At 39.6% G+C, this 22,805-nt stretch overlaps 1 protein-coding gene and 1 long non-coding RNA gene across 5 annotated transcripts in view; one reads left to right on the top strand and one right to left on the bottom strand.

Annotated features, from left to right (window-relative positions):
- The window catches only part of LOC138746709 (unconventional myosin-Id-like), a 303,031-nt gene that overhangs the window by 54,636 nt on the left and 225,590 nt on the right, over positions 1–22,805 (bottom strand). For 3 of the 4 annotated variants that reach the window (XR_011347053.1, XM_069905032.1, XM_069905033.1), the window contains one exon: positions 21,913–21,991. The exons of the other annotated variant lie outside the window; for it this stretch is intronic. Coding sequence is in view for 2 of the 3 variants with exons in the window: in XM_069905032.1 (XP_069761133.1) it covers positions 21,913–21,991 (79 nt within the window). In the remaining variant the exon portion in view is untranslated. The remainder of the gene's footprint in view (positions 1–21,912; positions 21,992–22,805) is intronic. 4 annotated transcript variants of the gene reach the window in all.
- On the top strand, positions 9,528–22,461 carry LOC138746711 (uncharacterized). The gene is made up of 3 exons (XR_011347056.1): positions 9,528–9,726; positions 11,088–11,159; positions 19,603–22,461. It is a non-coding gene; the product is annotated as an uncharacterized lncRNA (long non-coding RNA).

Raw genomic sequence — 22,805 nt, 5'->3', positions numbered from 1 at the left:
TTTCCTCCAGATGCTCCAGTTTCCTCCGACCCTTCACCACATCCAAGGGTTGTAGGTTAATTGGGATAGTTGGGCTGCGTGGGCCTGAATGGCCTGTTACTGTGCTGTATGTCTAAATCCAAATCAAAGGAACTAAAGTGAATGTTCACCTGGCAGAAGGTACAAATGGATGTTTGGTGCTTTAGGGTTGCTAACAACGTTCTTCAAACGTAAGTGCCGTGCTGTGGGCACAGCTGGTCATAGGCCAGGAAAATCAAAGGTGTTAGCCTGCTCTACGTTGATTTTATTTGAGATGCATCATTTCCTTTGAAAATAGGAGAGACCCCTAAAAATAAGTCTCTGTTGGCAATTTAGGCAAGGGACCACCTATATCTTGGTTAAAAATCTCTCAAACAATAGAGGGGGAGTAGCTACAAGGGGCCACAGTGTGCTAAATAGAGAATAAATGTAACCGGGTGTAATGATGTAGATGTATGGATAAGACCCTAAGAATGCAAAAGGACAGAACAGTTTTCCTTTGAAAATTATTTATTGTGAATAAAGTTTACTTTTGGAAAAAAGACATTTCCTCTTGACTGTAAATTTTCCAAAGGAGAATCACAGAAATTAATACAGGTACACGATCCTTTATCTGAACATCTAAAATCCGGAAAGCTCCAAAATCCAGTTAAGTGGGGACCAGCGGTTGAGGGAATGGGGAGACGTCCGGGAGGCCGAGGGACTGCGGTCGGGGGAGACGTCCGGGAGGCCGGGGGAGGCGGGCCGGGCGACTGGAAGGGGTTGGGGGTGGATACTGCAGCATAATTCGGGTGGGCTTTCCGAAATCTGAAAAAATTTGGAACACACTGTCCCCTAAGGGTTCCGGATAAAGGATCGTGTACCTGTAATATCCCTGTGGAAGACTTGAATCCCAGCTATCAGTGTGTATTTTAAAAAAAAAACCCCAGTATTTCCAGTCATGTTCGTATAGTGATGTTCTCGGTAAGAAAATAAAATAATTCTGATTTGCTTGAGTTGATAAAGATTGTTGTTCATGGTCAACAGTCTAAAGGACAGTCAGTTAAATGCTCAAATTCCCAGGTTTGAAAATACATGAATTGCAACTCCAGCTGACAGAGCTGTGCCATCAACCAAAAACGTGGAGACCTTTTGACCACCTTCATGATTTTCAAAGCGTTTTCTGTGACCGAGTTCATGCCTTTTTTATTTGGTAACGGCCAATATTTACAGCAAATGATATCTGATCATTATCTCATTGCTGTTTTTGGGACCAAATTGATTGTTGTAGACTCTACTTACAACAATATATAAACCTCAAAGGCACTTCAACAATGAAGATTGTTGGAGGTCATGAACTGGTAGTTTTGTTTAAACTTTGTTCAGGTGGAATTCTAGTCAGCAGTTTCATTTGAACCTTTCACCAAATCAGTCTACATCAATTCTGACACAGACCATCAGGATCACCAACTGCAGCAGATCTGAAAATATTTGCAAAAGCTTATACACGGGTCCCCCCTTATCCACGGTTTTGCTTTCTGTGTTTCAGGTACCCATGGTTAATTGTGATCCAAAACTGATCCGATTGTCCCGCTCTCTCCCCACAGCCCTGTATTGATCCCACTGCCCTGCTCTCTCCCCTCAGCCCTGTGTCGATCCTGCACTGATCACACTGCCCCAGTCTCTCCCCACAGTCCCGTGTCAGTCCCCACACTGAAAAAAATAAAAAGTTTACAGTTACTCATAGCTTTAAGTGTATAATATGGTGTTCACACAATGTCCACATCTCCTAACACCTTATTTCATAGAACATATTGTGGACGTTAAGTGGTCCTGTATAGAGTTGGGTACTATCTACGATTTCAGACATCCGCTGGGGATCTTGGAACATATCCCCCATGAGATATGTGGGGGGGGGGGGGGGAGATAAACTACTGTACTACAGTGGGACTTCCAATAAATTTTTTGTTTAATGCTGCATCCAGGAATTCTAGTTGCACGATTAACCTCTGGATAGATAACAAGTCTTTCTTAGAGAAATTATTTTTCCAATACTTCCATTCAGTAAATCAAGTTTGTCAGTGCCTTGCTTACAGCAAAATTCCCCATAAATTATTCAACTGTTGGAATAGTTTTCAATATGGACTGGGGTGATATTTCATTCTCTTTAATGAGGACTGGCTGTCAGCATTTTTGGCCTTAACTGCAAAATTCGCCATAAGTGAAATGATTTATTCAGGGCAGCCATTATCAACCTTTCTTTCTTGGCCATGGCCCCCTCAGACTCTGCTCAGGGCCACCTTCCCTGTGACGCAGTCAGGTTTTGGTTTCTTCTGTACTTGCCCTCCTACCGACTACATAAAAAAAGCATTAAAAATATTTATGTTGCGTGAGGTGAAAAGAAAACAAGACTTTTACTGAAATATGCTGTGGCCTCCAGGAGTTCCATTGAGGACGGCTGATGTTGAACTGAGATGATTCAAAAAGGTGAGATTTTATAGTTGTTGCATTTGTGCAATAAGGAACGGCCAGCTTCACATTTGAAACTGCTTAGAGTTGGCTGGATTTTGTGGATGTACAACTCCACAACGATTGTTAGCCTCAATCCAATCATTGATTGGTCAATCTTCATGCCTCGGGGTGCTGCTGGGAGCAAGAGCATTTTAATGAGAGGGGTCTATTTCTACAGGTTGTGAAGTACTTTGAGAAGGATGTAAAACACATTATATATACTCAAGTTTCCTCTTTTAATCATACTCCATTTGTGTTTTCTCCCAATACCAAGCAAGCAAGATATTTTCAAGAAATTAATTCAGTAAGTAATGGAAACCTAGCCTGATTTCCCTCTTCATAGCCAATAAACCAATGCAGCATTTGAATCAAGTTCCCTATCTGAAATCCCTGCTGTTCTCAAGTGCTTCTCCCCCTGCCCCACCACCCCCACACCATTTATTCAAGCACCTGCCTACTTCTTGCCTACCTTTGATGAGAGACTCAGGTACGGAACACTGGTTCTGTATCTTTGCCATAAAGAAAGCTGTGTGACCTGCTGAGTTTCTCCAGCAATTTTGTGTATTAAAACATACATTCACCTAGATCTGGGAGATTGGGCAGTGCTGATCAGGGGAAATTGAATATGATGCCTTTTATACACAATGAACTGTTCTTTTACAGACTGATCAGCATGACCACGCTGTGTATCTCAATTAAAATTATAAATATAGAATTAAAATAAAAATCCAAGTTTGAGTTTGTCTCGCAATTCCAAAATATAGGACGACAGTCAATCACAGTCTCAAATTATTTTTTTAAAGAGATATTAAGGTGTGCATAGCGTGTGTGGATTGTTTGATTCCTGTTGCTAGAGGTGTCAAGAAAGCCCACCCAAACAGAATTTCCAAAGGAATTATATTTTTAGGCAAGTCTAGAAAAAAAAATCGGAGCTATGTCATTGACTTGAGTTTGTTTTTCTGTCTTTGTTGTTACAACTCTGCATTTCTCCCCAAACTCCAAGAGCTAGATATCAACATTGCCAGCTGACAATGGACCCTGGACTTGGTGACCTGCAATGTGGATTGGTGATAACACCTCCTCTGTGATAACTTTCAACATCTGTGGCTCACAAGGCTGTATACTCAGCTTTTCCCTAAAGGCACTTTCAGGTGGCCAATTGCCCCGCATGTAAAGCCGCAGGTTTAGGCAATATGCGGCTGTTTTGAGGCCACCTGAATGTGCAGGAGGCGCTCTTGAGGCGAGCTACGTAACCCTCCTCCGAGAGGGATAATCAGCTCAGCTCAGTGGCTCCCCCAGCCATCTGAATGCAGCTGGCTGAAAGCGGATGTTAAAGGGTCGGCTGCTGATCACAGATGACACTGGGCAGGAGCCGGAGTGGGCTCAGAGCCGTATCCTGTGCAGCTGTGTCCTTCAGGTGGCCAACGTTGCCCTTTAGATGCTGCTGCCTGAACGGCAATTTAAAGGGCTACTTCTGCTTCTTCGGTGCATTCTTAGCGTAGAATGCTCCTTCTACACTCAAATTTGTGTGGCTAAATACTGCTTTAATCCAGAAATGGAGTACTTGGAGACAGAGAGTCTGGTGGTGTGAATAACAATCTCTCTCTCAATGAAGAAGATGGTCATTAACTTTAGGAAGCAGAGAGAAATGCACCCTTCCATTAATGTCAACATTGCTGAGAGGGAGATGGTGGAGAATTTCAAGTACTTTGGAGTAAACATCACCATCAACTTGTCCTGGTCCAATCAAGTTGCTATGAGCAAGAATGAGTGGTGATAACACTACTTCCTTAGAAGATTATGGAAATTTACTGAAATATGTCCCTTAGGTCTCTTACAAATTTTTACAGATGCACCACTTCTGGATACATCACAGTATATTATGGGAACTACTCTGCCCGAGATCACAAGAATTTGCAGAGAGTTGTGAATGCATCTCACACTATTAGGCAAACCAACCAACTTCCCTTCCATCGACTTTATCTGTAATTCTAGTTGTCCTGGGACCATCCTAATACACTCTCTTCTTCCCATTTCCATTGGGCACAAGAGCTGGAAAACATGAACTTCCACATTCAAGGACACTTTCTACTGTAGTATTCTTCTGGTAGTCTGATAGAATACAATTGCGCTGTATATTTTCAAATAGCATGTACAAATCTATAAAAAAAATCTCTCATAATGACCCAAAAGCATGGCTACAAACTCTCATGTTATATTTTGTAAAATGAAATCAGAAAATTCTCATGTCCACATCATCCTTCAATGAGGAAATCTGTTATTGCAGGAATCGTATAAAAAGTTTAAACCTCACTTTAGAGATACATGTAATCCAGTAAACAAAAGTTCTGGAGAAACTCAGCCGGGTGCACAGCATCAATAGGAAGTGAAGGGATACCAACGTTTCAGGCCTGAGGCCTTCGTCAGGTAATATGTTTTGAATAGTGGTGACATTCTTTCCAGAGACATACCCTTAATCTGTGATCACATGTGGCACAATGTTGTAGCTGTTGGGCCTCCCAGTTCCAGTGACTTCAGTCCAATCTCAACTTCCAGCACTCTTTTTGTGACTGAGGGTGTTTTTTATCTTGTGTCAAAGATATGGGACAAACAGAAGCAGGTGGGAAAAGTGTGGATGGGTCATTATGGTCAGTGTGAGGAAGGTGGGCTGATGTGCCTAGTTCCATGCTGTAAGACCCTGACTCATTGGAAGTAGAACAGTGTTACTGATACTATTTTTCACTTCTATTCCCTTGCACTAATGGATACACCTTACTGCTACCCAGAGCCACTCTGCCCAACTGAGGATAGCCAATTGACTGAAGTTAAATGTCTGCAGATGTCAATCATGCACAAAAAAAAATGCTCTCTGCAGGAGAATATTTATTACATGTGTAAATCCTAGCAATACCTATTAGACTAACACCGGAGAAACAGTTTCAATTTTCTTTAAATTATCCCAAGTCCCAACTCAAAGTGGTTATTGTCCTTGCAGTGTTATTTCATTACCAGAATTCTGGGAGAGAATGAAGGACAGAACCAGCATTAATTCTCCTCACTTGGGAACAGGAAACAGTTCAAATCTCAAACACAGCTTCAAAAACAACCAGAATCTAGGTCACTCCACATTTCCTTTCTAATTTAGCTAAGCTGTAAATGTTCTTTTGATCAATCTCTTGTTAAAACGTCTTAAAATTGATATGCATGCCACCTGGAGTTTTTGTCTGAAACCAAGGAGAGCCTATTCAATTCAGCTCAGGGACAATATGATGATCATTTGCTTATTTTGTGAGAGGGACAGACAAAAATTGGATTGGTCCATCTTGATCTCTTTGATTGAGAGCAATCGTGTGCATATCAAAATAAATTCAACTCTATTGACAGCAAAACCACAATGTTAGAGAAACTCGGCAGGTCAAACAGTGTCATTTATGTAGCAAAGGTTAAAATACACAACCAACATTTCGGGCTTGAGTCCTTCAAGGTCGATTATGTATTTTTTTAACCATTGCTATATAAAGGACACCATTTGACCTGCCGAGTTTCTGCATCATCGGGTTTTTACTTCAGCCACGATGCTTACAGACTTTCGTGTTTAACTTCTTATTGACACCAGCCTAGTGTCCTTGCCTTAGGTATGAGGCCTTCTCTGACTAAACACTGTTAGTAGCTAGCAATTGTAGCCCCAACTCATAAACTAACAACAAGCATTTGGCTAAATAAATCATTGCACATGACAAAATAGCTGAGCACAAATGTGTGGCTTCAAAATTCACCATTCACCGGTGAGTTTACTACAGCTGGCAATTTAGCTACTTGGTACTGGCAATCTTAGCTGCTGAAGGCTTCCATTCCCATTGTATTAGTAGAAGTGAATCGTAAAGCAAAGTTGGTAGTGAAAGGCGATAATGGATTTCCATTATGTGTGAAACAATCCAAAGCCATCTCCAGGGTCCTCTTCAGCCAGATAAACTGTAAGCGTCGTGGTTGAAGTAAAAACCCGATGATGGAGAAACTCGGCAGGTCAAATGGTGTCCTTTATATAGCAATGGTTAAAAAAATACATAACCGACCTTGAGCCCTTGATGAAGGGCTCAAGCCCGAAATGTCGGTTATGTATTTTTACCTTTGCTACATAAATTTTTTGCTACATAAATTTCAGAACCAATTGATTTTTGGTGGGATTTTGTAACATTACTTGAGGAGGTACCACCGTGGGTAATTCAAGTCAAGATGGTGAGGATGTTCTGAGGAGTCAAATAGCTTACTTCTCTTTGTGTATTTCATCAACCCTTAAAAAAACTAAGGGCTCCATCGTTGAGGTTCATTTTTTAGATAAGAAGTGTACCTTTATTAAAAATGTAAAAGGATTTTCACGCAAGACCACCAAGCATTCACGTGGTAATACTTGCATAATGCAAGTGCATAGAAAGTAAAATCTCAGGAATGGAAGCTTAATATTACAAAATTTTAATCCAAGATACAATCACCAGGGGAAAATGTAGCTTGCCTGCAAACATCATCTGTTAAAGAATTTTTGAAATGATCATAAAGGTATTGACATCAAAAGGTCTGTTTTACCATCAGCCACTTTAGTAGAGCTAGGGTTTGACATTTGCTGAAGTGGGGCCATAATTTGTTGTAAACCGGTCTTTGAATAATGTTGAAACTTCATTCCCTGGACTCTCATTTACTCATGTCAGTTTCGACAACTCATTGAATTAGACAGAGAATAGCTGATGGTCGATGGGGGAGGGGTGAATTGGGATGCTGGGACGATGGTAAATTTGTCCGTGATAGAGGATGTACAATGACCATAGTTCTGATGTGGAATCTTAAAGTTGGAATGGGATAAACTGCTAGCTTTCAAATTTGTAGCCCTTGAAGCACTTCTGGATCTCAGCAACATGGTATGTCTTTTTCCTCAAATAATGTGCACTTCATACATTATATATTAAACTTCTTTTTCTATGTGGTGATATATTGCGATAGTAGGTTTTGACTGTGGCATGTTTTTCCTTTCTCATTAATTTGACATCCCAGATGATGCACTCTCTGGTGAATAAGGATCTGGTATTGTAAGAGCAATTATTTGATATTCCTTTTCCTGCAGATGGACAATATATACATATATTGAATCAAGTGCTCTTTCCTGCTTTGTGTACCCTGGGGAATATAAAGGAAATAAATATAACAGGATAAAAGGGTCCTCTCTACCTGCCTTCAAAATTTACTAGTTTAACCATGAGTCCTTTTCCACATGATCTCAAATGTTCTGGCTTTAAACAATTTTAGATAAATCATTTCTTCTTTGTTACAGCTAGAAGCACATAAACCCTGAGCCTACCCCCCACCTTCCTAAAGTCATCTCAGAGTTTGATGGTTTGGTTCATACTGCTTTATTAAACATGTTACACCAACTATAATCAAATATAGCCAACAGCAGCTTGATCAGGATGCTTTCCACTATATTTTTTTTTGTAGTGCTAAAGGTTTGTTATAAATTTGTGAGATACAGTAAAGTCCCTGTTATCCTGAATTCAAGCAACCGGTAACAAAAAAAATGCAGGAAATAAATGGGTAAAATTTATTTATAAGTGGTGTGCTTGTAAGTTCTTGTAACAGGAAGTCTCAAGCAACTGGAAAACACACTTATTTGGCATTTACCAATCCCTGAAAATGTGCTGGATACCAGAGGTTTCACTGTATAATTTCCTGTACCAACATAGAGTTTCTATACCCTTTATCAGCAAAGAGCATAAGTAATGATGGGGTTGGAATCACTTATGGTTTTTCTGTCCAGTGATGATGTTTACTATGGTTGGAAACACACAGTCTGCAGCTTGATCTCTTTTCCTGAGAGTACAAGGGAACATAATGACAATGGAAAGATTATTGAAATTAAAGTTTATCTTAAGAATGCAAGAGCCAGTAGATTTGAAATCTAGAGTCTGAAAGGTTAATAGACAATAGACAATAGGAGCTGGAGTAGGCCCTTCGGCCCGTCGAGCCAGCACCGCCATTTTACAGATCATGGCTGATCACTACCATCAGTACCCCTTTTCAGCCTTATCCCCATAACCCTTAACTCCTTTGCCCACTAGAGTCTTATCTAACTCTCTTTTGAACATAGTCAGCGAATCTGCCTCTACCACCCTCTGTGGCAGAGCATAACACAGATTCACACTTCTCTGCGTAAAAAAAATGTTTTCTCATCTCCGTCCTAAAGGGCCTACCCTGTATTCTTAAACTATGCCCTCTAGTCCTCGTCTCCCCCATCATTGGGAACAAGTAATCAGACTTCACCTTGTCTATCCCCCTGATGATTTTATATACCTCAATCATGTCCCCCCTCATCCTTCTAAACTCCATCGGATACAAGTCCAGTTTTTCTAGCCTTTCAGCATATGTCGACCCCGCCATCCCTGGAACTAACCTTGTAAATCTGCGCTGCACACCCTTATAGCACCCTCTTTTATATTTCAGATTATTTGTGCAGCATGCCCATCTTTTCTATTTCTGGATCCTTCTTTGTTGAAAGCTGAAAGTCTGCGTACGAGCATTTGTTTGACTAGTCTCTGGAGTAATTCTCCCAATTTCGGACTACTCCTGGAATATTTTGTTTAGCTCTACCCGTGTACTACCTCCATCTCCCATCTTTTTGTGTAATATCTTGGTGTTGCACCTTATTAAAGATCATCTATAAATCCTGATATCTGGCACCAATGGGGTTGGTAGATGCTGGATAGTGTATTTTCCGGTTGCTTGAGACTTACAATGCCTAACCAATATACCTGCATGTAGAATAAACAGTTTAAAAGATAAAAATACATTACTTTATTTACACTGAACAAACTTCACTTACATGAATATATAAACCTTAAAGTATTTTACTTTATTTTCACTCACACTCTTTGAAATCATTTAAAGTGTCCTCCCCCTCCACAGAGCTGCCTGAGAGATGAACAATAACATTATAGGTAATTAACCTCCCTTCCCCCAAGTTTACAGATAAAGCCTCTGACCGGGGAGACTCTTACTAAGCAGAGAGAAGGGGACACTTTAAGAGAGTCGCCCCAACGGCGAGCAGCATCAACCAGCTCTTCTTCCCGGGCGAAAACACTGCTGTTTCACGCAACTTTGTTCAAACAGCTGCTAGGACCAAAACACGACCAAGGCTCTCCACTGGCTGAATATTTGATACCATCTTCACCAATGGTTTGTGTTACTTCAGAGAACATTTATTTTTACAATTTTAAATGTACATTTTTTAAATCTGTTATATTGTTTCTATTAATTTTTTTTAAATTTATTTTCCTCGATTTTTTTGCTTGAGGCAGCCAGTTGCTTGAATCTCAGATACCAGGGTTTTTTTTTAACTGTATATTACATTCATAGTATCCTCCTTACCAATTTTGCTAGTTTACAACCATATTAGAGTACAAGAACAAAAATACTACAATTTTATAGGCATCATACCAGGAGTAGAGGGTACAAATTTAGTCTTCTTGACAAAATATGCTGGGGTAAAGTAGCAAAGATTTACCAGAACAGTTCCTGGGGTGATAGATCTCTTACATGAGGCAACATTGAGTAAACTAGGACTTTATTTCCAGGAGCTTAAAATAATGAGGGGAAACTTTATTAAAATTAAAAATTGTTGGAAGGTTCAACAAGGTAGATACAAGGAGGGGTTTTCTCCTGAAAGGAAGGGGGTAAGGGGAATTGGAGTTTTTCCACAGTCTCCAAATAAAGGATAGACCATTTTGGACTGAAAGAAGGTGAAATTTCTTCACTTAGAAGACAGTGAATCACTGAACTTCTCTACCCAGATAGTGGTTGAGCCTGATCTACTGATTACATTAAAAATGGAATTTGATAGTTTCTGGATATTTGAGGAATTGAGGGATATAGAAAAAGGGAAAGATATTGAGATTGTTAATCAACTACGATCTTGTTAAACAACAAAGCAGTCTCAAGGGGCCAAATGGCCTACTCCTGCCTCTGTTCTATATTTTTATGTTATATCTTCAAAAACACAAACATGATTTATCTTTCCAAAGTTCATGTTCACTTAAATGCTATTTCCTTAGTAATGGATTCCAGCATCATTTCGATTACTACTGTCAGACTAACTAGTTTGCCTTGAACATTTTGTCTCTCCTTTATATAATATAGGGGTTACTTTTGGTATCTAATAAATAACAGCTGTCCTAGCATCTCTGGAAATTTGGAAGATGACAACCAGTAGATATGTAATCTTCATAACGGCCTCTTTCAAAGTGTGGAATTCAGATCTTCAGATCCTAAGGCTATTAATTTTTCTAATATCTTTTGTCATAACTTATAATAATCTCTTTCAGTCGAATCATTACCTGCTATTCTCCACTGTCTCCAGAACATTTTCCATGTCTTCTTGTGTGATTGTAGACCAAAAAAAATGTTTAATTTCACTGCCATTTCCTTATTCATCATTTCTATTTAACTTGTCACAGTCTATTAGAGACGTATTCATTTTTGCTATTCATTTCCTGTTGATGTAGCTATAGAACCTTTCAGAGACTGCTTTTATATTTCAGATTATTTGTGCAGCATGCCCATCTTTTCTATTTCTGGATCCTTCTTTGCTGAAAGCTGAAACTTCCCAAGCCGTAAGTTTACCATTGAACTTCATAACATAGTTCAGGATTGTGCCTCTTTAATCTGGTGACGTTGGGACTTGGCTATTGCCGTAAAACAGAAATTGACCCCTAAGGGAACCCCCTATGTATCATGATGACATCCTGAAGGGCTAAAATACAGATAAGTATAAGAAATTAACAGGACTGTATCACCAAAACAGTTGGCTGCAGTGTTGGGGCTTTAGCGTTGCTAACACGCTGCCCTGGTGGCAAATCCACAATTTAAAGACAGTAGATTCAAAATGGCAATTGCTTGACCACAGAGCGCCAGATTAGAGAATTAGAACCTGTAGCAGTTTCCTTTGATGTTATATATCTTTAGCTTCTCTTATTAGTTATGACTGGCCCACCTTTCCAGTTGAATTTTATGACTTATAAGGGACACATATACTTCTAGTCATTGTCAATGGCGAATAGTTAAAGAATTAAAACATTCCATAGAATGTTTTAGTTCTTTCAATGTTAGCTATTGCTATTAATTGCGATACAAGGTTAATATTTTACCAATCTACCATTGATAAATCAAGCTTCATAACTTTGAAATTTGTTTTCTTAAGAACTGTATCACTTTCAACCTTTATGTAAAATTCAATCATGTTGTAATCACTTTTCCCTGAAGGAAGATCACATACGAATTAGTTGTTAACCATTTATTGTTGCACGTTATCAGATTCAACATAGCAGTTCACTCTTTGGTTCCTCAATAAACTGAACTCGAAAACCATTTCTTATACCCTCCAAGATTTGCTGTCAAATTGCAGGCCGTGATTGTACTCGGGTCACTGAACCTGAGGCAACAGCTCTACTAGGTATGCCACTGTTACACACCTTCTTGGTTTTATTGCTTTAAATTAGTGTAACAGTTTTTGAATGGCTTGCGTGGCCATTTCGGAGACTAGTTAAGAATGAACCAGCAGACTTGAAGCAACATAGAGCCAAGACTGATAAGAATGCCACATCTTCTTCCCAAAAGACATCGGTGAATCTGATGCACTTTTAGGACAATCTAGCAATCTGTAGAACAGACATACAGTTCAACCTATGACTGTGCCCTCTAATGCGACAGGGAATAGGGGACAGAAAAGAACAGACCAAAGGAACTGCTCATACTAACCATCCGAGACTCTCATTCGCAATATCTTTTTTTTAATGGATACTTGTCCTGTATACATATTACTTGTCTGCGCATGTGTTATGTCTTGTGTTTGCATGGACCAGAGAATATTGTTTCATCAGGTTATACTTATACCATCAGATGACAATGAACTTGACTTGAATTACTGATATTATAATTTGCAAGCTTGTAACATTCCATTCTTACGCTACTCATTCTATGCACCACTAAGACATAATTTTCAATGCAACCCCACAACATGTCAGAGGAGATTATTTGTAGCAGTATGTTAATTTCATACAGTGGATCAATTAACATTCCCATTAATTATCAAGCATAGAGGGAATATAATTTCTCAATATTCCCAGGAAAATTCTTTATTATTGACATAGCATCTATTTTGCACGAACAAGTAGGATACCCTTCATTTGATGGAATTTCCAATTAGATTGTTTCAATGTGAAATAAAGCAACTGCTGGAACACTAAATGTTGTTGAACCACATACACACAGTGCCACACAAGCTTCAAATACAGGTTGTACCTCTCTAATCTGGCAACTCATGTGGTCTGGTACGGTTTGAATTTGCCGCTATTAGTTTGTGGATCTGCCACCAAGGCGGCGCTGTTAGCAGCGCTAATGTGCCAAAATCCGTTTACACTGCAGCCGAGTGGTTTGGAGATACAGTCCTGATCATTTCTTATACTCAGTTGTATTTTAGCCCTTCAGGATGTCATTATTAGCTCGTGCTAATAAGCGTTCCCTTAGGGCTCAATTTCTGTTTTCTGGAATTTTCTGTGGTCTGGCAAGGGCCAAGACCCCCAACATCACCGGATTAAAGAGGTACAACCTGTATAGCATTTAAGTTTCTTCTAGAGCTTTCACACAATCTTTTTTTTAAAGTAACAGATGGTTTTTAAATTTTAAATGTTATTTACAGCATGGTAGAAGTCAGTTCTAGCTATTTAAATCACCCAAATTAACCTACAATTCCGTATGTTTTGGAAAGTGGGAGGAAACCAGAGCCCCCGGGGAAAACCCAGGCAGACACGTGAAGAACATACAAACTCCTTACAGGCAGCACTGGATTTAAACCCAGGTCGCTGCTACGCTAACCCTTTTGACGAAAGTCAGAATGTTATTCTATCTAGATTACTTTATGGGTTAAATGGATAGGGTATACAGATTCTTGTAAATTGAAGTCATGTTATACTAAGCAGAGCATCAAACTTTACTCAGAATGTATTTTGTATTCTGGATAGATTTTTAATGTGATATTCAGAATAGATTTTTTATGTGAATGAGAATAGATTGCTCCTGGCAATTCTATTTATACATAAAATACCTAAATATGAAACCATCCAATGGCTTGTATCTACCTGTGTAAATATTAGCAGTAAATTATCTTGAATTAATTGATTCTGAATTAAAAGGAGGTTACTTTCATACCATTGGAATATTCAAAAGTCATTACTAGCTTTGTGGAAAACAGCATTGAGGAATATTCTCAGTAACCTGTGTTAACATTCATATATCCTTTAGTAAGTTTTAATTAAACCCATGAGGAGTGTTCCTATATTATAGGTCATAATGACACTGTTCTATGGTCAATCCTCTGAAACAAGGCATACCATAGAATGGAAAATAAAGATTTTAATTAAAAATTTTATAACTTAAGGAAGCTTGAAACTATCCAGTGCAACAACTGCTCTTTTCCCACTTCTGGAAGATATCGCTCATTCAAATGACTCTTCCATCTTTAAATTCTACTATTTTTTCCCGACATAGAATTAAATGTTAAGCATAATCGTTAGATATCAGATGTTAAGGGGCTACTCTGAAGCACAACTCTAAAAAAGACTGGGAATAAAACTGGACTGGTGAACTCCCTTGTAATACTCTAAAAAGAAATTATTCCAACCCTGTTATTGCTCCAGGGTTATTTATGCCAATCACATTTCATGGCTTCTTCTCAGCACCTTAATTGTGCCCAGGTGCTTATCTAATATGGGTTTAATTCTCCAGAATGGTGTGATTAATTCAGGTTCAGTCAGACATTTGTTACAATGCAGTCACTTCCTAATAAACAATTTATGAACAAGTGTACAACATTCATGACATTGCAGGATTTTGATACAATTCTAATTCCAAAAGTTAATCAATGCTTCCATTATTTCATCAATGATTCTTCCAAACAGCAGCTACATGTTTCCAATGCTAACTTTGATTTTTATGCCCTTTGCTATTTGCCTATTGGTGAAATTTATTGTTTAATTGATAATTCTTTAGGTTATCAAATCACTCATTTGGACAAATAACATTACAGCTTTATTATCAGGGATACAGTACAGTAACAGGCCCTACCAGCCTATGACCCTGCACTGACCAATTACACCAATTAACCTAACCCAGTACATCTTTGCAATGTGAAATCAAACCAGAGCACCCGGAAGAAACCCACGTAGGTCACAAATTCCTGACAGTCAACAACGAATTTGAACTCAGGTAAAGGGTGGTGTAATAGCGTTGCATTGATCACTACACCAACCATGTAATTACTTTCATCTGGTTCATGTCACCAATGTGGAATTTCTCAAAGTACAGTCTAATCTATATTCTGTTCAAGTATTATCTCCTTTTTTTTAAATTCAATATCTTCCTTTGCAAAACTGTCAAATTAATTTTCTCTTTTTCTTGACACACTTCTCAAGTTGTACATTGATAATTGGATTCTCTCAACCAATTACAGATGGAGTCTTTAAGTATTTATTTTTCCATCTTTGTCCAATAATTTATTAGTTCTTAATAAAATTGAATTACATTTCCAAATTCTTCCCGCTGCTTGAAAACCACAAGTTCCTGATCAAAATGGTTCAATGACCACATGACAAGATTAGCTGAAATGTATTCCATGGTGAAACTGGTTAACACCATCTATTGCCTAGTCCTATATATCATAAATGATGGAACGGTTGATGTAACAGTTAGTGCAATACCTTTACAGCGCCAGTGATCAGGACCGGACCTGGCTTCGAATCCCACATTGTCTGTAGGGAGTTTGTAGTTCTTCCCATGCCTGCGTGGGTTTTCTCCGGGGGCTCTGGTTTCCTCTCACCCCTCAAACACATACCGGGGTTTAGGTTAATGGGGTGTAAATTGGGCAGCACAGACTTGTAGGGCAGAATTGGCCTCTTACTGTCCTGTATGTCTAAATTAAAAAAAAAGGCCACTGGAATTAAGTACTAAAGCATTAAGTACTAAAGCATGTTCAGTGTCCAGTGATCCGGATCTTTGCAAGAAATAAAGGAAGAAGTGGGTAAACAGGGGTCAACGGCAGAAAAAATAAGTAACAAAGAAGAGCAAAAATGTAAATATTGAGAGACTATAGATCTGACATGGCATCTTTCAGATGATAATATTGTTGCTATGGGAATAAATCCTGTACTTTGTTGCTGCAGCCTTGCTGGCAATGCAACCATACCAAGCTGAATATTTACTTCTAGAATATTTATATCCATGTAAACAAACTGCACAATACAGAGAGAATAAAATAAATCAATGAAGTGCACAAGTAAGAGTCCTTAAATGAGTCCCTGATTGAGTTTGTTGTTGAGGTGTGGGATGGTCTCACAGTGTCCATTGGAGATAAGATACTTTACCGTCATTTCTGACCTGAACCCTTCTTTAAGGTAGTATAAGCAAAAAACAGGAAGGCATTCGAATAAAGACTGAAGAATAGCCGGGGAGGAGTCCAGGCGAACAGCCAAAAGGTGTAAATTAGAGGTGTTAAGAGGAAAGGTGAGAATTGATTTTGGCTCTGTGAAAGGAGATAGAGGGAAAAGAGGAGAGGGGGAGAGAGAGAGAGAGAGAGAGAAAGAACTGGGGAAAAGGCGACAGGGGAAAAAGAAGGGGGGGAGGTGGTTTAACAGAAACCGGAGAAGTCAACGTTAATACCATCAGGTTGGAGGAGGCCCAGATGGAAGATGAGGCGCTGTTTCTCCAATTTGTGGGTGGTCTCAGTCTGGCAGTGTATGAGATCATGGACAGATATGCCAGCAAGTGAATGGGACGGCAAATTGAAATGGGTGGCCACTGGGAGTTCCATGCTATTGCAGCGGACGGAGCTGAGGTGGCCACCAAATGATCTCCCAGTCTCTCCGATGTAGAGGAGACCACAACGGGAGCACTGGATATTATTTTACACAATATTATGTCAAACTGAACATCAAAAGTATTTACAACACTAGCCTGAATGGGACATTTGGAGAGATCAGTTAGCTCGTTAATTTTGGGTCTGTGTTAAGACTTATTTAGCATCATAAAACTATAAACCTGTCAATATTTTTGTAATTTGCTGAGACAACTAGCAATGTTGACGATCAGTTAATTAATGCATAATTTTGCAATTTTGAGAAATGCTCAAATCAATGATTAAGAAGAATGTCCATTTAAATTCTTACCGCATTAGAAACAGACCATACACTGAAAATGTTGAAAAATAATCAAACAATGACTTGAATATTTTAGAGGCTTCTCCCATCCATAAGCTGTAATGATACATTTCTTTTATGCTAAATATTGAAAATAGTGTCCAGGTTTGGAATCTCATCAATAACTAGTTTCCTTTGTCCAGTGATCTGTCACGTGCCTACTTTGTTGCAGTCCAACTTTCTATCCACAACTCTACGAGTATTATTATCTCGTCCAAGAAAGAACCCACTGTGCAAAATCAACAGCTCTTTTTCCCCAAAGGAGCCTGTCCAGCAGAATTTGCTAGCTTTAGTCTTAAAATAAGTTCTGGGAGAGATCCACTACATACCATATTCCAAATGCGGTACGGTTCACTGAAACCTTTAAACCCCATTCACACTATTCTCCAGGCCACTGAACTGATGAAAATAAATTTACAAAATGTCGTTCTTGATGTCAGGTTGCCTCAAAGTGCCTAACAGGCAATTAAATATTTCTGAATGATAATCGTTTTTTTAAATGGAAGTGTATGACAGTTATATAATTGCAAGCTCGCACAAACAGTATCACGACTGATGAGATTATCTGGTCTTACTCGGTCTGCGTCTATTACACTTCCAATATTTTAGACAGGAATAGCATATAGGTGCTAAAGCATGCACGTTACTGTCCAAATCATTGGGGTTAGGGTAAAGAACTTGAGAATGATTCCTATTAGGGCTGCATTTTCTTTAGAAGACTCATCATGATGTTGGCAAACCGAACTCTTTCCGAGAGGTTCACTGAATAAGGTCGTTTGCTACCTTCCCTTCCCCATACAGGTTTATTCTACATTGAATGAAGAAAACTGCAAACTTTGGAGATGCTGGAATCATGAACAGACACCGAGAAGCTGGAGGGACTCAGCATCAATTTTCCTCAACTTATTTAACCCACACCACTATCTGGTTCCACTGTTCCCATCTCTTCTTTACCTGATCCTGTCCTTACTTTTCTCTCAAATTTCTAACTCTCTCCACTGCCCCAGTGGTCTTTATCACCACCTGCCTCTCTATCTTTCCTACCTCTGCGGCACGGTTAGTGCAACACTGTTATAATGCCAGTGATGCAGGTTCGAATCCGGCACTGTCTGTAAGGAGTGTGGACGTTCTCCACGTGTCAGTGTGGGTTTTCTCCAGGGGCTCCGGTTTCCTCCCCACCGTCCAAAATGTACTGGGGTTGTAGGCCAATTGGGTGCAGTTGGACAGCATGGGCTCGTCCAATTATAGCTAAAAAAAAGCATCACTTCTTAGCCCCTCCCCTGCTTCTTACCCCCCCCTCCTTTTTCTTTGTCCCTTGAATATCACCCTATCCTACCATAGTCTCGATGAGGAGTGTTGACTGCCAATTTCCACTCTTGGATGCTGCCGACTCCCACCGGCTTCTCATTGTTTCCTTATCTATTCCCTGCATGTGCCTGGAGTGTATTGTATGCGTCAAAGATTTGGAGCAGTCTTTGGCTCATCTCATACAAGTGGCACAAGCTTTGGATTCAATTAATAATCAATCTTCACCCAGAGAAGCCAAAGTGTACCGATCTTAAAGTACTGGATCTGACAGTGAAGTATACACTACCAATGTCCAGGACAGCTATTTAAAAAGGAAGGAATGCACTAGGCAATTTAACTTCAGTTCTCTCTCTTTGGACATCCATTTAATGAATTTTACATTTACAAACAAGAGTGAGATTTTATCTAGGTTCAAGGTTCCTTTTATTGTCACATAATAACATAGTAAAAATTTTACAGACATTTTTTGTCTACCATAAGGCAAACAAAGAGTCCCTATGAGCCTGGTTCCCCAATATAATAAGAGAAAGAGAAGCAAGAGTCCCTTTGGAATCACTTCGTGTCTGTGGATTCACCTCCAGCCTCCTGCAGTCTCTGCAGCCATAATGTCTCCTGTTTAAACCACTGGCAACCTGAGCTCCAGATCCAAACGTCCGACATGATCGGGACTCCTTCAGTGCCCAAGGCCCTTCAAGAGTTCTTCTTGCCCTCACCACCCTATTGAATCTCGGCTCAGATACATGGTTACCATGAGTCAGTCTCCAGCAGCCTGTACAGGCCTCCTGACCATAAGTTGCCCGCAGCCTGTCTGTGGTGTCTTTGAGCTGCTGAGCCCCTGGCTGGTCTGCTGACAAGGTCATCATCTTGTAGAGCAGTCTCCTGTGCTTTATCTTCTCAATGGGGGGGGGGGGGGGGGGGGGCGGGCGGTGGTGTTATCCCTGTTTCCATTGCCCCGCACTGGTCTAGTGCTCTTTCAGAGTCTGTAACCCTTGTGGTAACATAAGCATGACTATCTTGGGCACAGACCTCACAGTTGCAGGTCTTATAATTTAGTATAATTATAAATGATTACAAATTAATAATTATTATCAAATTTGAACACTCAGTCTATGCTGTCACAAGATTTCAGCATTAGTTTTTAGCTTGAAGTCATTTCTTATTTTATTTTCATTTTTATTGTAGGTATTGACATAATTGACAAGGCAAACACTTATTGCCCTTTCCTAAATCCTTGAGAGAATGAGTTTTGTCATTTTGAACAATACCTTATTGTTTGTTACATCTCAAGGCTAGAACCACTTTATATTTGAACCAATGGCCAAGAAGGTGGTGGCAGTGCCGTCTTTTTCGCAGTACATTCAATATCGGTGCTTCCAGTGGTTAGGGAATTCCAGGATTTGATTCCATGGCATGGAACAATCAGTATTTCCAGATTACAACAGTTTGCAACCTGAAGATACAGTTGCTGGGTGTTCATTTATGTCTATTCCCCTTGTTACAGGAAATGATGCTGGAAACACTTGCACACTGCAGCTTCAATGCAATGGGAGCGGAGGAGGTTAAAGGCTGAAGAAATGTATTGACGGATAGTCCTGACGAATTCTAGGAGTCAGTCTCATCCTTTTTAAATTTGGATATTAAATACATATTCTTCAGTTGTCAATTATGTACCATTAATAAATACAACTGGGGATAGAATTTCTATTCAATTAGTTGAAATGTTTGCTCACTCGATGTTTATTTACATGGAAAGGGCTGCAAAGTATAAGGTACACGGATGTTTGTCAGCTGCAGGCTAAAGAGGAAGTCCAATGGTCAATGCAGGGAAAGAGAATTACAAAGAAAGGCTTTTCTTACTAAACAAATCTCATTCTGTGAGCACTTCCCTTTCTTAGGACTATTTTTTAAAATTTTTTCCTTTTTGTCTGTGAATGTGCAACCATTTCCTTCAGGCTAACTTCACAGCAGGTACCTATTGAGCCTGCAATAGAAGACCTCAGCACAGGGCCAGAAAAGGGCCACCTTGTTTAATCAACAAGCCATTCATTATATCTCCCTCAATTCAAGAGAATGTGGTGGTTGAAAATGTCAAAATCTTTGCAGTTGTGCAACTTTTTAAACAATTTAAATTACATAGGTACGATTTATGTTGTAAAATGGTTTTAAATGCCTATTTATTAGTTAGTTATATAGGAACAAAATACGACTAAATAAAAATATTAAAAATGCAACTGTTAAATTGCGGCCTCCTCTTCATCAGGGAGACTGGGCGTGGACTGGGAGATCGTTTCATTCAGCACTTTTACTGTGCCCACTGCAATAACGGAACCTCCCTGTGGCCACCCATTTTAATTCCACACACCACTTCCACACTGACCTGTTGGCCCATGGCCTCGTGCACTGCTAAACTGAGGCAACCTGCAAATTGGAGGAACAATACCTAATATTCCATCTGGGCATTCTCCATCCAAACTGTATTAACAATGACTGCTCCAATTTCCATTAAACCCCCTCCCCCTCAAGTCTCTCTTTCCCTATCCCCCTGGCTCTTTTCCTCTTGCTCCCTACCCCCTTCCCTCTTCATTTGGAGAGTTATCCCCCTCTTCCTATCTTTGCTTTTTTCTCTTCTACCCTCCAACCTATATCCTCTTACCTGTCAGCCTCCTCCTCCCCCCACCCCTTCCTCCTGCCTGCTTTCTGCTCATAGCTTGACGAAGGGCTCAGGCCTTTATTTCCTGTAGGTGCTGCGTGACCAGCCGAGTTCTTCCAGCACTTGTGTGTAATCCACGGCAACCCCAGCGTCTGCAAACTGTCCTGTTTATCTCTGTTAGAACTGCACTTTATCGGAGGACAGAGACACAGACTTAACATTTTCAGATTGATTGCCTTTTGACAGAATTGGAAAATTTGGAGATAAAAAGGTTTTGAATTGTTGAGCAAGAAGGAGGTGAAGATACAAAAGGGCACCGCTGTAAAGTAATGCGTTGGTAAATAATCAACAGCAGGTTTGCAGGATGTGCGAACAGCAAAATGTGAATGAGATCAGAAGAGCAGCATTAAAAATGATCGAATGGTATAGAGGCAAGAATGCTTATTGTGTACATACTGTTCTGTGTAGAAGTATGGTCTGGTCTGCCCATTGATGACTTGATCCCCTGTAACCCCTCCCCCCTGTGACCTGGCCATAAAGGTTGACCTCCCTACCATTCATTCGAGCACATGGGCCAGCTGAAATCTAACGTGTATTAAAGCCTATCAATCCTCACTCAGTCTTTGGAGTCATTGACGGTGCGATCACTTATATTCTGAAATTGTTTGAATTTGATATTGAATCTACACGTTTGTAACTTAGTTTAGTTTATGTCATAAAATACCTAGCACAGTGAGAAGGGTTCTTCAGTGAACAGACTGGCAGGACATCTCTAACATAAATGCAGCCATATAAAGAGCACAATTTACAGGACATAGGATCTTCTGTTTTTTTCTAAGAAGATGAGATGCTTTTCCTTAAATTTACAAAAAATATTGTTACCAATATTGTGCCCAGATGGGTGTAAGTAGGATGGTGAATTATAGTGACAGGAAGCTTGGGGTCAACCTTGAAAACTGAACACAGTGGTTTCCTCACTGCATAAGAGATTTAACTACATCAAGAGTTTTGAATGAGGCTTTCTACATTGTAAGTGTTAAAGAAAATCATTGCTTCCTCTGGACAGTAGGTGCGTTCTTAACAAAAGTGCCAAAAATGATGGAGGATAATCTGTTGGATGCAGTCTAGTGGGGTAGAAGGGGAGGATAAGGCAAATCTTACCTTTCTTCCAGGTGGCAGAAGTAGGGGAAATTGGCCAGTTGCAGTTGAGAACCTTGTTCACTAAGATCTTTGTTGTAAGCTGTTTCGTAATAACATCATTTCATTAATTTTAAAATATTTCATAAGCTACATTTTGAAAATTACTGTTATGTAATTCTATTTAACCTTTGTTACTATAATTTTAATAAGGAATTCACTTGATGTTAGAGATTGCTTGTGGGGGGGGGGTGGTTATCGCTAATCTACTTTGTCTTCAGCACTGGTATTCAAGTAGTTAGTGATCTTAACATAAACCTGGATTGAGGGAAAGTGATATTAAATACTGGATCTATGCTAACGAGTACCAAACAGCTTTGGTAAAATTGATGGGGTCATCAGATATTAAACTGAAAGTTACAAGGAAATACAGGCTTGTATTAAACTTCAAATGCCCCTGATTAGTAACATGGGTCATTATTGGCACTTGGTTCACAAACGAGTTTCTGCTCTGCATCAAAATCATTTCATTTTATTTTCATTGTGTGATGACATTGTTTAATGTATCATATAGGTTGAACGTTGAGTGGGTGGGGGGGGGGAAGGAGGGAGGGGGGGAAAGGGGAGAAAAATGACACTGTGTATATTCAAGAGGGAAATGTTTGTGTGTATCTTGGTCAATATGGTTCATAATGTGAAAAATAAAAAATTAAAAAAAAACATTTCATTTTGAATGCTCCAAAACTGGGATGACTTTAGTAAAGTGATTAAAGCAATTCCAATTCCTTATTTTGTTTTAACAGAATGCTATGATTTACGTTACCTGAAAGTTTAACATTTCTTCGAAAGAGTACGCTGCCTACTCAATTCTGAGCCATTCTCCCAATGAGGGAGCACATACCAGTTTTCGGCCAGAA

The sequence above is a fragment of the Narcine bancroftii genome, chromosome 12, assembly GCF_036971445.1.
Source record: "Narcine bancroftii isolate sNarBan1 chromosome 12, sNarBan1.hap1, whole genome shotgun sequence".
NCBI classification, from domain to species: domain Eukaryota; kingdom Metazoa; phylum Chordata; class Chondrichthyes; order Torpediniformes; family Narcinidae; genus Narcine; species Narcine bancroftii.
Note: the sequence above shows the minus strand (reverse complement) of the source record. Positions and strands in the feature narration are given on the sequence as shown.